At 42.2% G+C, this 17,360-nt stretch overlaps 1 protein-coding gene across 1 annotated transcript in view; it reads left to right on the forward strand.

Annotated features, from left to right (window-relative positions):
- The window catches only part of LOC122347986 (collagen alpha-1(XXV) chain-like), a 165,041-nt gene that overhangs the window by 125,802 nt on the left and 21,879 nt on the right, over window positions 1–17,360 (forward strand). The window contains exon 5 of the mRNA XM_043243221.1: window positions 7,731–7,757. Within this exon, the coding sequence (XP_043099156.1) occupies window positions 7,731–7,757 (27 nt within the window). The remainder of the gene's footprint in view (window positions 1–7,730; window positions 7,758–17,360) is intronic.

Below are 17,360 nucleotides of genomic sequence, written 5' to 3' on the forward strand. Positions count from 1 at the left end.
TACCTTCTGCGAGTGTTTCGCTGATCTTTCTCTAGTAGTTGTGGCTACTGTTACCATAGTCGTGTGACAAAGCACAGTGAAGTCAAATGAAACTATGGATACTGTCAGTACATAGCTATAGCATTTATTTGCCATTTACTGCTACTATTTGCATTTTGGTGTTTACATTGTTATTTTTGGTTATAGATATTTTAATTGTGTTACTTGTATACTGTTAATGAAGCATTAATTGTTGGGCCCTGGAGTCTATGTGCCCTAGGGGATATAGCGGAAGATAAACAGCCTGATAAAAAGCATGCAGTCTCTTGCATAGACCGATCCGACTTTCAGAGAAAACATTTGCAGATCTTGTTCAAGTTATGTGAGAGCATTTATCACCCAAACCATTACTGATTGCTAAATGTTTTCGATTTTATTCAAAATCAGTGTGAGGGAGAGACAATTTCCAGTTTTGTGGCCAACTTGAAGCATTGCCAATTTGGACATGTTAAACTGCATGCTGTGTGTGAACGTTTAGTATGTGGAATTCATCATGGAGGAATTCAAAAGAGACTGTGGACTGAGCCAGATTTAAATGAGCAGTAGAAATTACCATTTCAATGGAAACTGCAGCCAAAGATGCTCTCGAGTTACAAAGTGATGTAAAGGCTGGAAATGTAAATAAGCTGTCAACTGTAAGCAGAACAAATCAGATGCTCTGTTTTCATTGTGGAAACCTTTCTCTATCTCCTCTCCCAGCACAGATGCAAATGTGGAGTGTAGACAATGTCACAAAAATTGGCACATTCAAAAGTGTGTAGCAGAGCCCAAGCAAAAGTGTCTGAGAAGGACAAAAGATATTGCACTGAAAAGAGAAGCTTGAAAAATACAATTGATGGGATATTGGGCATGGACAGTGAGAATACATTGGCCAGTCTGGAATTGTTCAGTCTGGGTGAAAAAGACAAACAGGCCATCAGTCTCAAGTCTCATGATCAAGTGGTACAAATGGAGCTGGACACAGGTTCAGCATTTTCAGTTTATGAGTGTGATTATGAGTGTGATTGCAAGATCTTATTCAGCAACGAGAAGCTCTACCCATCTTCCGCTGTTTTACTGGTAAAAATAAATAAATAAATACAAATTCAATTATATTATTAAATACAAATACAGAGTGTGCTGCCAGTTACAGTAGAATATAAGAGCCATTAAGAAATTCAAAACACTTAAATCCATCAAAAGACAGGAGGTGTCACATCTCTGGACTCTGTGTTTATGTTTTCGTTTCATGCCATGTGCTCCTGTGCCCTGCCTTCCCTCTGTGTTAATTATGTTATTGTCATCAGCTGTGTCTCGTCAATTACCCTGTGTATTTAAGTCCTGTGTTTTGAGTTCTGTTTGTCCCAGCGCCAAGGTCTATACCCTATGTCTTTACCCGATGTCTACACCTGTGTTTAGCCTGCCTGCCTGTTCTACCTGCCTGCCTTTTGTACCTTTATTTTACCATTTTGAGATTAAACCCATTTAAGTTTATTTACGCCTCGTGAGCTTCGTCCCCATGCAAAGCGCAACCGTGACAGAACGCTCGGACCTTCAAAAAGTAAATAGCGGCGTATTTTCCCCCTTATTTTTGTTTTTTTGCCATGTTTGCCCAGTTTAAAGACCCAAACTTCTCATCCGCCTGCTGGAGCAGGGGGATTGCTCTCTCGAGGACTACACAGAACTATTCCTGGAACTGGCCAACGACTCCCGCTACCCGGACTGCTCTCTGCTCGAACTCTATTTCGCGGACTTAACACCTCCAGCCAAGCGCAGCTGTCCGGGAGCGGTCCTCGAGAGAGCCTCGCCGATACGCCGAGTGGGTGCTGGTGTCCTGCAAATCAACCATGATGGTTGCGCCTGAGGACAACGACACCAGCCCCACTCCAGATCCAGAGCCCAACTCATCCCTTCACCGCAAGGTCGAGCCCCAGCCTGAGCCCACCGCTGACACGGGGGCGGAGTCAAGCCGCGACCACGGACCCATCGCCAGAGAGCGACAGAGTCGTGAGCGTAACAGGACCCGAGCCAGATACGCCAGACCAGGTGCGTGAGCCAGCAACGGAGTTCACCGCGATGGAGTCAGTCGTCTGCAGGGAGAGCGCGGAGTGGAGCTCCGCCCACTGCACATCGGCTGAGGATGAGCTGATCATCCACCTGGGGCTGCTGGATCTGCAAAGGGAGCTGGATGATGTAGACTTGGACTTGGACTTAGACTGGGCACCTCCCTGTATCCTGAGTTCCTGTTCCCGTTCAGCTACCCAGTAAGCCCGTTGGTTCCGCCCAGCCGTCCCGTTAGCCCGCTGGTTCCGCCCAGCCGCCCCGTTAGCCCGCTGGTTCCGCCCAGCCGTCCCGTTAGCCCGCTGGTTCCGCCCAGCCGTCCCGTTAGCTCGCTGGTGCCGCCCAGCCGTCCCGTTAGCCGCTGGTTCCGCCCAGCCGTCCCGTTAGCCCGCTGGTTCCGCCCAGCCGTCCCGTTAGCCCGCTGGTTCCGCCCAGCCGTCCCGTTAGCCCGCTGGTTCCGCCCAGCCGTCCCGCTAGCCCGCTGGTTCCGCCCAGCCGCCCCGTTAGCCCGCTGGTTCCGCCCAGCCGTCCCGTTCCAGTGCCCGCGCCACGCGCGCGCTGTCCGTTCCAGTGCCCGCGCCCACGTGCGCTCTGTCCCGTTCAGTGCCGCGCCCGCGGCGCGCTCTGTCCCGTTCCAGTGCCCGCGCCGCGCGCGTTCTGTCCCGCTCCTGTGCCGCGCCGCGGCGCGTTCTGTCCCGCTCCTGTGCCCGCGCCACGCGGCGTCGTTCGCTCTCGTTCCTGTGCGCGCGCGGCGCGCTCCTCCAGTGCCCGCGCCACGCGGCGCTTCCTCCAGTGCCCGCGCCACGCGGCGCTCTCCTCCAGTGCCCGCGCCACGCGCGCTCCTCCAGTGCCCGCGCCACGGCGCGCTCCTCCAGTGCCCGCGCGCCACGCGGCGCTTCCTCCAGTGCCCGCGCCCGCGGCGCTCCTCCAGTGCCCGCGCGCCACGCGCGCTCTCCTCCAGTGCCCGCGCGCCACGGCGCTCCCTCCAGTGCCCGCGCCGCGGCGCTCCTCCAGTGCCCGCGCCACGCGGCGCTCCCTCCAGTGCCGCCTCAAGTTCTCCCACCCTCCCACCTTGCCATATCATATCGATGGATCCCAGCAGCCCCCGCGCTCATCCTCAGCTCACCATCCGAGCTCGCCACGGGTCTGCGGTCTCCATCGCCGCCCGAGGGTGGACGATCCTCGCCTCACCGTCCTGCCTCCGAGACCCAGACTCCTCCTCGGCCCAGACCCGCCGGCTCCCCTGGGCTCCTAGCTCCCTCCTCTACACCGTGGTCCGTCAGTCCACCAGCTCCACCAGGCTCCATCGTCCCCTCCGGCTCCGCCTTGGTCTGTCGTCGACCATCCGTCGCCTCGGGATTTCTCTCCTCCGGCCGCTCGCCACTCCATCCCACCGGCTCTGTCAGGCTCCTCCTTCCCTCCAGCTTCACCTCAGTCCTCAGTCGCTCTGGCTCCGCCGCGTCCTTCCCGCCCCCGTCTCCGTGTCAGTCGCCGAAGCCTGCGGCGTCACCTTTGACCTCCAGCGCCTCGACGTCACCCTGGCTCTTCGGCTCTCGCTCCGCCTCAGTCTCCTCCACCACCTGCCTCCGCCGCCGTCGGGTCGGCCCCATGGAGTCGATGGCTGCTCCTCCTCCATGGCTCCTCCCTCCGTCGGCTCCACCGTGGACCACCATAGCTGGGCTCTGGATCTCCTCCTGCCCGGACTCCTCCTGTCTCCTTCCTGGCTCCTCCCTCCATCTACACCTCCTTGGACCCTTCTGCCTTCTGCCTGCCCCCTCCTGGGGATCCGTCCTCCACCAGAACCTCCTCCCAAGACCCGGTATCCCCAAATCCTAGTCATTTTGGTTTTGTTTGTTTTCATTTGTTACCCTTTTAGGTGCGAGGACGCACCTTCCGGGAGGGGGGGGTAATGTCACATCTCTGGACTCTGTGTTTATGTTTTCGTTTCATGCCATGTGCTCCCTGTGCCCTGCCTTCCCTCTGTGTTAATTATGTTATTGTCATCAGCTGTGTCTCGTCAATTACCCTGTGTATTTAAGTCCTGTGTTTTGAGTTCTGTTTGTCCGAGCGTCAAGGTCTATACCCTATGTCTTTACCCGATGTCTACACCTGTGTTTAGCCTGCCTGCCTGTTCTACCTGCCTGCCTTTTTGTACCTTTATTTTACCATTTTGAGATTAAACCCATTTACGTTTATTTACGTCTCGTGAGCTTCGTCCCCGCGAAAGCGCAACCGTGACAGGAGGACAAGGTTAGCAAAAAAATACATTAAAATATTTGTGATACTCAGACATGTATGTTCTATGCTATTGTTTCAAAAAAGAAGGATAGAAGGTACATTTATGCTTCCAACAGTATTTGTTCTTTAGACATTCCTTTTTAAAAATAAAAAAGTATCAGCTAAATGCAATGTGACCCACGTTTGTTTTTGACCACTGAAGATGTGCACAGTTTAACTATTTACTTTTTGGGTACTTGCTCAGATCCCAATATGTCTTGAACTGAACCATACTAAACCATTTTTACCATTGCTTTATAAAACATATTTCATATCAACAAATTATACTAATATACCTAACAACATCTGTGTAAAAATAACATGATGCTGTCATCTTTCTAAAGTCATTTTTATCCCCTGTAATTTGGCTCCAAATCCTAGGTGAAAATTAATATTTTGAACCCCTTCCAAAATAGTCAATCATTCAGTCAATATTCATCTATGTTATATAATATTTTGGTTTTCATTACTATTTGTACAGTATTTGAAAATTATCCACTACTTAAAAGAATAGTTCGCCCAAAAATGAAAGGTTTATGTTTATCTTCTTACCTTCAGGGCATCCAAGATATAGGTGACTTTGTTTCTTGATTAGAACACAAATCAGGATTTTTACCTCAAACCGTTGCTGTCTATGTCAGTCATATACTGTCAGTCGATGGGTAACAAACGTTACAAAGCTTTGAGATGATCATGAACATAAAATGATAAAACCTTGGCTTCCTGTTTCACAGATATATAAATAGAAGGAAAAACAAACTCCAAATTCCTTTAATCATTCATTATGATGAGAAAAAAACTAAGAATATTTTTATGGTGTTCATAAAAAGTTAAATGAGCTTCACAAATTAGTAAAGTGGCTTTAAGGGAAAAGTAAAATACTGATTTCTGCCAACAGGGTAATAATTAAGGATTTCCAATCAACATAAAATGTTACGAAACTATCTGGAAGAGGATGTGTGTCTATATGACAAACCTGATTTTGTTGAGTTCTATGTGTTCTTTAGGTAAACATCTTTGTTGATCCTTGAACAACGTTTTGATCAGCCAATCAGATTTGAAGAACCATTTTATAGTTTTTGTGAAGTTTAGGCTTACAATCAGTGTTTGGTGCTTGTACAGCAGTGTCATTCATCTATCATTTTCTCTAAATTTTAGACATTAATCATGGGTAAGGTTAGGTTTAGTTGTAGGGATATGGTCAAGATAAAATTTTTTGATTAAAATGTTGTTCCGTGGTGAAAAATATATGTTGACTTAGGAACACAGAACTCAGCAAAGAGTCTCGGGATCAGAAAAAAACTTTAAAAAATAATTGCCAAACAGAACCTACATTATCACATGTTGTTCCTTTTTGGGAACTCGAACTGCGTACAAAATGCTATGGGAAAACCTTCTGCGTGACCATGCTCGGAATCTGCTATAGAATGTGTCCAATGGAAGGCTGTGACGTTCTGGGCGAGTGATGTCAGTGACCAAGAAAGTATAAAGGCACAAGCAGCATCAGCTTTCTGTCAGTCAGATCTCTGTGTCTGTTTCAATTTCATGTCCTGTGAGTTTTATTTATTGACGTCTGTCACAAACAATTAAAGTTTTATATGACAAACTAAAGACCCAGAAGGCTTTTTTCTCGAGGGAAGGAACCTTCAACAGGGTTCCCCCTGTGTTGCTAGTCTTGCTGCCACAGAGGTGGTGCGGCTGCTGCATTTGCTGCAAAAGTGTGCTTTCTTTGGCTTAGAGGATCGCTAATCTAGGCGTGGTGTGGGAATCGACCACGATGCAGGCACAAATGTCTCCTGTTGAGTCGATTCTCAGTTTAGTCAAGAGAGTGTGAGAAGGCCGCTCACTTACTTTCAAGCAGTTTCAGAAGTTGCTGGGTCTGATGGTGATACTTTCTGGCCTGCTGTACATGAGACCCTACAGTGATGGCACAAGCTTACTGTTAGTGGTTTGCTTACTGTTAGTAACCCCATTCTGGCTGAGCCAAGTATGGTTCTCAGACCTGATAGATCTCCTAGACGGCCCCTCCATGGGAAATTCCTGTCAGGAAGGATCTCCTCTCACAAGCAGGGGGCACAATCTGTCATCCCATCCCTTCAACGAGCAAGGAGTATTCCCTGAGGAAGTTTATCACCTCATGATGCAGAGCTCGCCACCAAAACCCTGTAAATTGCCTAGTAGGTACAGTTTTGGAGTCTCTGCAGGGTTATCCCACTCTACATTGAAGGTGCATGTAACGGCATTATCGGACACCATTTACCGTTCAGTGGCAGGACTGTGAATAAACACCCCTAGCAATACGCTTCCTCCGCGGTACGCTGAGGTTGAGACCACCAGTATGATCTCATGTCCCCTTGTGGGACCTGGCAGTGGTGCTAGAGGCTCTGGGCAGACCCCATAGAGATTTCTTGATCCCCATCTCACTATTAAGACAGTGATTTTACTTGCAATCACTTCTCTGAAGAGAGTAGAAGACTTTCAGGTCTTTTAGTGGCCCCATCCTATTTAGACTTTCCGGCCAGTTTGGCAAAGCTTTCTTGTACCCTCAAGCGGGTTACACAGCAAAGGTCCCCACTGCTTCTGCACCATGCCCCACCATGATACAGGCATTTCTCCTCCCTTTCGGGACCCCCACCAGAAAAAGATGAACTTTGTGTGCTGTGCGAGCACTGGACATGTACGTTCACAAGGCAGCCTTGAGGAGAAGATCGGACTAATTGCTTGTGTGCGTTGGTCCTTTTAAGACAGCCTGCTTTAGGCAGACCATCAGTCGGTGGATTGTTGAGACAATCTCAACTTGCTATGAGTCCTCTGGTCTCCCTCACCAAAGGGGTCACTCCACAAGGAGTATGGCAGCCTCAATGGCCAATTTGGCAGGTGCCCCTGTATCAGATATCTGCAGCGCTGCAGCATATTCAATTATCAGACACAACTGGAACTTCAAATGAGCCTGCCTTCTATTGTCAGATGAAGCTAAAAAAATTAATTAGTAAATTTGTTTAGTATGTGTATATTTTTACTCTCAAAGCTTTGAACGTTTGATGCCCTTTGTTTGGCCATTATATGACTGACAGAGTGCAAAAGTTTAAGTTAAACAAAAAAGAAAGAGTCAATTGACATCTTGGATGCCCTGGAAGTAAGCAGATTAACATACAATTAAATTTTTGGGGTTAATTATGCCTTTAAGATACAAAAATGTTCACTTGTTAAGTGATGTTTTCTTATTGGAATCATATGATTGTAATAAATTGCATTGAAGGTATGTATGGGAATATTATACAATGAAAGATTGCAGTACTACTTTTAGTATTAATACTACACTACTACAGTTTATGGAGCAAAATTTACATTTTTTTCTTCTCTTTTGTAATTAGGGTCCACCTGGCCCCAAAGGTGATAAGGTAAGAGTCCTTTCAACACTTCTTAAATCAACAATTTATGCAATCATGAATGTATCTGATTTTTACAGATTTATCCCATAATATGGTTTTAAAGATGACAGCTGGGATGTTAAACTTTGCTAGAAAACGTTGCTCCAGTTGTAACTTCAAACAGTGATGATGTAGGCGAATACAATAGATGGCCTGGGGCTCCACTTATTTTTGCATAACCATCTTTTCCAGTTAAATTCTTCACTCAGTCTATGACATATTCTCAGCTAGATAAGAAGTTAACATGTCATTGCTGTGGCGCAAAATGCACATAGAGGGCAGGAAGTGATTTTTCTCCATAGGAATGTAAGACTTTAATCTGATTCTCGATATGAATTATTATTTGAATTAGCTCTTTAATTAATATTTGGGAATCGTATCTTAATAATTCGAGTTGGTTTCATGAAATTCATAGAATACAATTTATTGACTAATCTGCCCAGCGTTTAACACAATTAAAGGTATCTTACCAATTATGTTTATTTTGTGATCTGCAAAATAACAACAAATTGGTATTTACTTGTTTATCTGGTTTAATTCCTAATTCTGAGCTAATGCAGATCTGTCCAGAGTTTAACTTTACAATACACAACACACAATGACTCGCTGAATGAATAGTTTATTGAACTATAGTGGAACTATAGTCTGCAGTGGTTCGTTTCCCCTGAGCAATGTTCGAATTTGTGTAGATATATACTTTACTGCCAGGTGGATATTCAAATACCTCACGGAGTTGCAGAATGAAATAGTCTACGGAGTATCTCAGTCTTGAATCAGCATCCCATACAGATACAGCCCAATCAATCGCTCTACCAGTTAACAGTGTCATCAGAAAAGCACATTGCTTTTCCTTCGATTCAAACTTGATTTCTTGATGGTCTAGGTATAGTCTGACTTGATGAACAAAACCCTTACACTGTTCAACAGTACTGTCAATTTATCAGGGAGAGCAAAGCTTACCGACTTGGCCGAGGGGTGGAGAAGTGAGCAAATGAAGTGCTCATTGACGGATTGCAGCTTGGTGAGTTGATTCTGATAAGCAAACACTGCTTGAAGATTAGAAACTTCTGCTGGAATCATGGGAGGCACGGAGGCTGAGTTAGAATCCATATGCGGTCGCAAGACAATAAACAGTACGATTAGGCAGGCAGAGAGTCAGGAACACAAAGGCAGTCCAATCCGTCAACATGTACAATGGAATATCCAAAAGGCAAAGGTAAGCAGGCAGGCAATAGGTCAAAAAAAGACATCAGGCAAATGATACAAAGTGGCAAATCTGAGAATCAAGAAAACAGGTAACCAGGCAGAAATCAAACAGGATAATAGGTAGAACGCTCAGTACAGCAGGTGAACTGGTAATACTTCGCATTGATATGTTTTTTATAATATATTTATATTATATATTTATACAATAAGTGCAAATATGGTGCAAAAGTTCAAACTGTGTCCTGGTGCTCTCAGTGCTCTATCTCTCCTTGGTGCAAAGGGTGCGTGCCCTGCTACGTGGGGCTGATCGGTCACATGCTGCTGTCTGGAGGAGCAGAGAAAGGCGTTAGTCTTCACTCTCAGGGAGGCCATGCTTGTCTACTGGCATGCCTCGTGAGGTTTATGTAGCTGGCTCTTGATGAGGAACGGCGGTGACCGATCAGCGGGTGATGTGTGCGGTCAGATGCTGTTTTCCAGTGCGATGCAGATTGATCCTTGGGACACTTGTCACAATTTTATATATATATGTGTATATCTCTGAAAATTAGTTGGCAGCACTGATTCTACCAAGAGCTTTTCCTTATCTATTTATCAGTCGAGTTAAAAAATGCCATTTGACAGTACGTGGGAGCAGCAACCAATACATTTTTGCCCCAATTTGAATTTTTAAACCGTAAATGTAACACGTGCTGTCTCTGGAAATTGAGAAAAGCTATGTAATTACAGTGGAAGCAGAAGAGGGATTTAAGCAATTTAAGTGTCAGTGGAATGTGAACTTGTTTGAAAAGGGATTGTGGATTATTTGTTAGCTTTAGCTGATTTCTGTAAAAGAAAATCTCCTCTCGGTTATTAGGGGCTGGCACAAACTGCATCTGCATTTCACAGCAGCACTTTCTACACTGGCCAATTACATAATTCAATGTAATACTTGTTATTGTAAAAACTACATTTCAGCAAAATAACATTATATACCACAGGACTGTCATTTATAAGACATTTTATACACATCAGACATTTTAACTAGTTATTTGATCATCAAGCACTGATAGTGCTTCAGAGATTTCTCCAGTTTAAGTTTGCTCTTACAATACACAGTAGGCAGTTTGGAAACAATTATTTTCATGTTGATATAAAAGTGGTTGCATACTGTTAAAACCGATTGTGGTAGTAATGTCTTTAGGACTGTCAACTGTATAGAACATTTTTAAAACAAAGCTAATGTACAAAAGAACATTGAACCTAAAACTAAAATTAACCTTATACAACACTAGTCTAGCTTAGTTTAAATAGTATCTGTGCTAGAAATTAGTGTCCCCAACTGAGCAAGTGACAGCGACAAGGAACCAAATCTCCATTTGTGATAGAATGGAGGGGAAAAAAAACAGGCTCAGTTGGGTTCCCATGGTCTTGTCTCAATGGGGAATTTTAATTTCTATAATTCAGTGTATTTGTTATATTTGTGTTTTATTCATTATTTGTTTTTCATTTATATGATTTAGTCATTTGCTATGTATAGTTTAATGCATTTATTGTTTCTCTATTTATTTATATTGGTTATTTTAATTTATGGTTTAGTTCATTTAATATTTTTCTGTATATATATGATACTATTTATTATTTTTTAATCATCATATTATTATGATTTAATTAAAATTTTAAATGTATAAATGTATTATATTTGTCTATTGTTGCCATTTTTAACAATAGCGGTATTATAAAGTATATTATATATAAGGACTATAAATTATATTATATAATATACTTATATATGTAATATAAAGTACAAAATATAAAATATAAAGTACTTTAGAGCTATGCCATTCAGGGCTTTATAAATAATGAACAAGATCAGGGTTCTGAACTGGTTCAAGGAACAACATAAAAACGTGAACAAATGACATTTAAATAAGCAGTTTCTACAACACGATGAGCTGTTCTCAAACAACTACAAAGCACTTGGCATTTCGTATGGCAATGCATGTTTAGCAAATGCTGTAGCAAATGCTGCTGTACGTGAAATCACACACGTGATGGAATTTACTGCTAATTACAGAATTCAGCTTTACTGAAAAGTTGTGCTTGAAACATCGGCCGTTATTTATCGTGCATCCCTGAATTTAATTAAAACATATAGTTTTACTGTAATCAGTGTAAGCCATATAATATTTAGAACCTCAAAGTTCTAAGCTTTGTTAGCACAAAAAGAAAATACTTTTTGTCTATATTTATCCTATGACATGTCATCTTGTAAATCAATCTGCAGAATAAGCACGGCAGTGTGATCAGGTAAATATAACGCCAAACATGTTATTAAAAGTCATATAGGCCTATAGCCTAGAGAGGACCATGTAATAAGATAATGTTTTTAACCAGTATTTTTGCAAGAAAACCATTTTGAACACATTGTTTAATGAGGAACTCCAAAACAGAAACATTAAAATATGAATTCTGCTCGGAATGAACTAAATGTTTTATTGAATTTTTTAAGCCCTGAACAAGATTTTCTATCCAATGTTTGATAGAGAGCCAGTGCAGTGTTGACGGAAACTGGCTAATATAGTCATACTTCCTAGCTGCTGTATTTTGGACCAACTTTTGATCAAGCATGCAAAACAATCGCAATAAAGCATTAATCTTTTTAAGAAGAGACCAGGAGATTCTTGGTAAAGCAGGAGTTCGTTTTTATTTCGTTGCTGTAGTCATCTGCAAGAAGTCTTCAAGAAATCTTTAAGAAAATCGTCAAGCAATCTCCAGAAACAAATCTTCAAGAAATCTCCAAGAAACAAATCTAACTGAAACATGTTAGGTTGAAGTATATATGTTTCAGAAGGGGAGGAGTACACAGAGGTGGAGACCAGTAAAACAAAAGTATGCAAATGCGGTCAGGAACTTAGCCCAGAACAGTAACTTTCCCGATCCTTGATCTATTTAGCATCTAAGTGTCATTCAAATGCATAGGTGTTGTAGAGACTAAAACAAAAGGCACAGTTGTACCTCAGGATAAGCATTCACACTTGACCTACCAGATGTTCAAGAACTGAAAGATAAAAGATAACTGTCTCGGGGCTTGGGCTTCCTGCTCTTAGAATGTTAATCACAATACACATTCAGCATATACTGTTATATTGGAATCTGTGTTTAACCTTTTATAAATTTGTAATACAACAATCCCCCATTTGAGAGTTTTAATGACTCTCACATAACACAAATTTAATCCTCCTAAAATCCATTCTATAGCCTATGTTTAATAACATAAGCTCCATCTTGCAGTCATGCAACTTGAAAAAGTTACAGGCACATATATCTTATTTTGTGTCTTTGCCTAGATTTACTTAGGTTGTAATAGTTCTTTTCAGAACCATAACTCTTGACAAATACAACATGGATGGTAATATGTTGTACAAAACTACATGATGACACAATCATGTAGCATAAGAGTGGAAGTCCTGAAGTCCATGGCATCTGAATAACTGTGACGTCTGTTTCCTGTAGTCCATTTCTCCTGTAGAGTGTTTGGATGACTCTTTGTCCTCATGAAGCTTGTTCATGGATGTCTGAGGTGAAACTTTAAATCAGGGTGCTGCATATGAGACGACCTGGCATATGCACGGACCTGAAACACAAGAACACAGAGAAACAGCAGACCAGCAGTATTCATGCATAGACATTTTTAGACTTCTGGTGATCGTATAGTGGTTTAAATTTTGATGATCGTATAGTGGTTTTGTTGACCTAGTCTTAAGTCATTTGACACCTATGGACCAGTGAGGTAAGGATAGACTAGTGGATGGGGAAAGGCCTATGAGGAAAATCTTCACCGCAGGGGTTGGCCCCCGAGGCCTGTTGCGTTCGGTTCTTCCCTGGGCTCCTCACTGGTCTATGTGTCCTAGTCTGTCCCTGTAGATGATTTGTAAACCATTATTGTAAAAACATCTTCATCCTCCAATGAAACATCAGTCATAGTAAACATCATAACATAGAGGATAGGTGTAATTTGGAGTGTGCTGTAGAATAACTTTGAAGGCTGTGAGTGTACTTAACTAGCATTCTCTCAATGGAAGGAGACACCTTAAATTAAGTACTTACAGCCCTAACAGCTAACACCTGAGCAAACTGCTCCAACAGTTGGGTAAAGTGGGGGGGCTAAGCAGCCTGAGTAGGAGCTGGGTAAAGCTGTTAATTTCTCCTAAAGTCTTTTTGCTTTTCCTGCACTCTTTCATCCAGTGTCCAGATTTTCCACAGTAATGGCAATTGCCCTCCCTCTTAGGACATTTACCTTTCTGCCTGTTCTCAGTGTTGACCTTAAAGGATGCTGCTGCAATCCTTACTCTGGCTTTAACATCAGAGTCTCTTTCCCATGTAGCTAGTGTGTTAAGGTTAGTTCTGAGAGTTTTGTTAGACCAAATTAGATCTAGAAAAGGCAAGGCTTTTCTGTCCTCTGATAAAAGGCCATCAACCCATGTGCGAACGAGTGGTCCTTGATGATCCAATACCTTATCTGGAGTGTCAGCTATTCCACTATATGCTGCAGCTGACTGACAAAACCTTTCAGTGTACTCACTTACAGTTTCATCTTTCTTCTGCATACAACTAGTGACCTTTGACCAATCCATTTGTGGTCCAACAATGTTCTTTAACTCTTTCAGAACTCCCTCTCTAAGTTCATCTTTACTGGCATGTTGACGAAGTAAAGCTGACTCAAAACTATTGAATGCAGATTCAGTTAGAATTTGTGACATCAGCTGTGATTTCTGCTAACGACATGTTAGAGTCTCAAATTTCTTCTAAATTCATGTAGGTGAGGGTAAGCTCTGAGATATTCTCTCTATATCTTTAGGTCCAAGCATTTTTGCAATTGATTGGACCTGGACAACAGAAGAGTTGGGAGGAACACTTTCAACTGACTCAATTCCCTGAGATCTTCTCCTAGCACCACATACTTTGAATTGAAGTTCTGACATGGCTGAGATACCTCAGAATCTACAGACACCTCAGTTACTTTCAATTCCCTCAATTCCCTGAGATCTTCTCCTAGCACCACATACCTTCACTGAATCTACAGACACCTCAGTTTAAGGATAAGTGCTATCAGGCTGACTAACTTCCACCTCAGATTTTTCTGAAGCTTTGTTGCGATTTAATTTCTTTGTCAAAGCCGATATTCTAGCACATAGCTCTTTGTTCTGTTCCTCTAGTTCTGAGATGCGCTGAGATTGTTGTGTAGCTAGTGTTAAACCAAATTCCCTGTGGCAACAGATAATGCCTTTCAAATTGTTCTTACGTAAACATGCTCCTAAAACCTTTTTACACTCCTCTACAGACCAAGTCTTGTTTGGATGGATCTTACATTTCTGAGTTAGCTTTTGTCTAACTTTCTCAGTAATTATAAGGTTCATTTGCATGCCTAAAAGTGATTTGAATTCACTATCTGACCACAAAGGAGTTGTGAGACTACCTTTCTCAGTTGTGGAAATCAGTCTAGCATTCTTTTTGAACATTGTAGATTTTGTTTTTGTTACTCACACAAAGAAAAACACTTAACGTCTCTCAACAGAGGGTACACTTGTTAACACAGATCAACTATGGTTAACCTTCTCTAACAAAGTAGAGGATAAAACAAACAATTAGCAAGTAATGCCAATCTTCCCTGCCTAAAACAGAGGATAAAGTCTTCCCTGCCTAAAACAGAGGATACACAAATATTAGCAAGTAATGCCAATCTTCCCTGCCTAAAACAGAGGATAACACAAACATTAGCACGTAATGCTAACCTTCCCTGTCTGAAACAGAGGATAAAGTCTTCCCTGCCTAAAACAGAGGATACACAAATATTAGCAAGTAATGCCAATCTTCCCTGCCTAAAACAGAGGATAAAGTCTTCCTGCCTAAAACAGAGGATACAAATATTAGCAAGTGCCAATCTTCCTGCTAAAACAGAATAACACAAACTAGCCTGCCTAAAACAGAGGATAAAAGTCTTCCCTAAAATGAATTTTTAGAGGATAACCTAGTTAACCAAACCCTACAGCTGTCTGTTAATCTCTCTGACGGTGCAGAGGTTTACATGTACTGGTCTGTAATGGTTCTTTGGATAGAGTTACACTCACCAACCCTTGGTTGTGCTGAAAGATTCAGTCTGGATCGAAGTCAGATCTTTGTTGAACTTGAAGTTTCAGTCTGGATTCAGATGAGCAGCTCTATCCGGGTCACGGCACCAAAACTGAAAACTCCATTTCAGCTGAAGTCATAAAAACTTCCTTTTAAATAAACAAAGAGACACAGTTTGAATGATCACGTTGAGCGTGGAGTAGTTGCTACGATCATATGAAGACGCTTCAAGATTTTATTTAATTTTGTTCATGTCAAACAATTTTAGAAGTCTTAGTTTGGTTGAAATCATCACGTGACCACGTGATAAGTCCAAAACATATTCATGTCAATGGAAGTCATATATGTTTCAGCTAAAAATGGAGACACAGAGGTGGATGATCAGTAAAACACTCTGTGTCAGACCGATAAAGGAATTTAGCCCAGAACAGGAACTTTAAAAGAGATCCTTGATCTATTTTATTTATCCAGGTGTCTTTCAAATGCATAGGTTGACTCCACATCAGGCACAGTTGTACACAATTTGGATTAGCATTCACACTTGATTTAGACACCTACCAGATGTTCAAGAACTGAAAGACAAAAGATAACTGTCTCGGAGCTTGGGCTTCCTGCTTTAGAATGTAAATCACAATACACACTCAGCATTTCTGTTATATTGATCTGTGTTTAACTCCTTTTATAAATTTGTAATACAAAAAGGAAGTCATGTATATTATTTGATCTTATTCGTTACAGTAGTTGGAGAACAGGGTATCTATCGGTGATTTACCACGTTGAAGCATAGTCCATTTCAGCTGAAGTCATCAAACAGGTTCTTTTCAAACAACAAAGAGACAGTCTTGGAGTGATCACTGAGCGTGGAGTCGCACACACGATTGATGAAACCTTTAAAGATTTGCTTTATTTTGTCAATGTCAAACAACTTTTACAGAGTCTTAGTTTGTTTGACACCTTCCACCATAGTCCAATGATTAGTCGGAACCAGAGTTACTTATTCATGTCAACCAATGCTTTTTATCGCTCTTCAGCTGAAAGGAATGGACTGTTTGTGGTGTCTGCTCAGCTGTTCCTCACATCCAGTCGGTGTTCTCAAGTCAGTTAATTAATTATAATATAAAGGAGAGTGGATGTGGTGGTTCCCAGATTTGAGAAAATTCGCTTAGTAGTTCGGAGAACAGGGTATCAAATCGCAAGAGCGACCACGTTGAAAACTGATGTCAGCTGAAGTCATAAAAATCCCTTTTAAATAAACAAAGAGACACAGTTTGGAGTGATCACGTTGAGCGTCCCTTTATACCAACGATTTATGAACACGCTTCAAAGATTTTATTTAATTTTGTTTGCTCTGTCAAACAACTTATAGAAGTCTTAGTTTGTTTGACACGTCCATCACGTGATTACGTGATTAGTCCAGTGAACGGAGTTTCTTTATTCATGTCAATTGATGTTTTTATCGCCTTCAGCTGAAAATGGACTGTTTACCGTGGTCGTTGTACATTACTAACACTCTGTGTCAGACCAATAAACCTTTTCTCTCTCCATTGAAAGGAGAGTGGATGTGGTGGCCCTTATTTGATTTCCTTGTTAGTAGTTCGGAGAGGGTATCAGTAATCAATACAGAAAGCCGATTCAGCTGAAGCCTCCGTCCTTCAAATAAACAAAAAGATTCAGCTGAAGTCAGCAGGGGAGTTTAAAGGATGGATGAGACACAGTTGGAGAGATCATTGTTGAGCATGGAGTAGTTTTACGATTTATGAACACGCTTCAAAGATTTTATTTAATTTTGTTTGTGTCAAACAACTTTTAGGAGTCTTGGTTTGTTTGACACGTCATCACGTGACCACGTGATTAGTCCGAACGGAGTTTCTTTATTCATATCAATGGGTGTTTGTATCGACTTCAGCTGGAAATGGACTGTTTACCGTGGTCGTACCGGGCATTCACTGACACTCTGTGTCAGACCGATAAACCTTTTTTTATCCATTTAAAGGAGAGTGGATGTGGTGGCCATTATTTGATCTTATTCGCTTAGTAGTTCGGAGAACAGGTGTTGGAAACTTTTTTTAGCTTCTTTTTAAGAAGAGACCAGGAGATTCTTGGTAAAGCAGGAGTTCGTTTTTTTATTTCGTTGCTGTAGTCATCTGCAAGAAGTCTTCAAGAAATCTTTAAGAAAATCGTCAAGCAATCTCCAAGAAAATCTTCAAGAAATCTCCAAGAAACAAATCTAACTGAAACATGTTAGGTTGAAGTATATAT

This window comes from Puntigrus tetrazona, chromosome 7 (genome assembly GCF_018831695.1).
Source record: "Puntigrus tetrazona isolate hp1 chromosome 7, ASM1883169v1, whole genome shotgun sequence".
NCBI classification, from domain to species: Eukaryota; Metazoa; Chordata; class Actinopteri; order Cypriniformes; family Cyprinidae; genus Puntigrus; species Puntigrus tetrazona.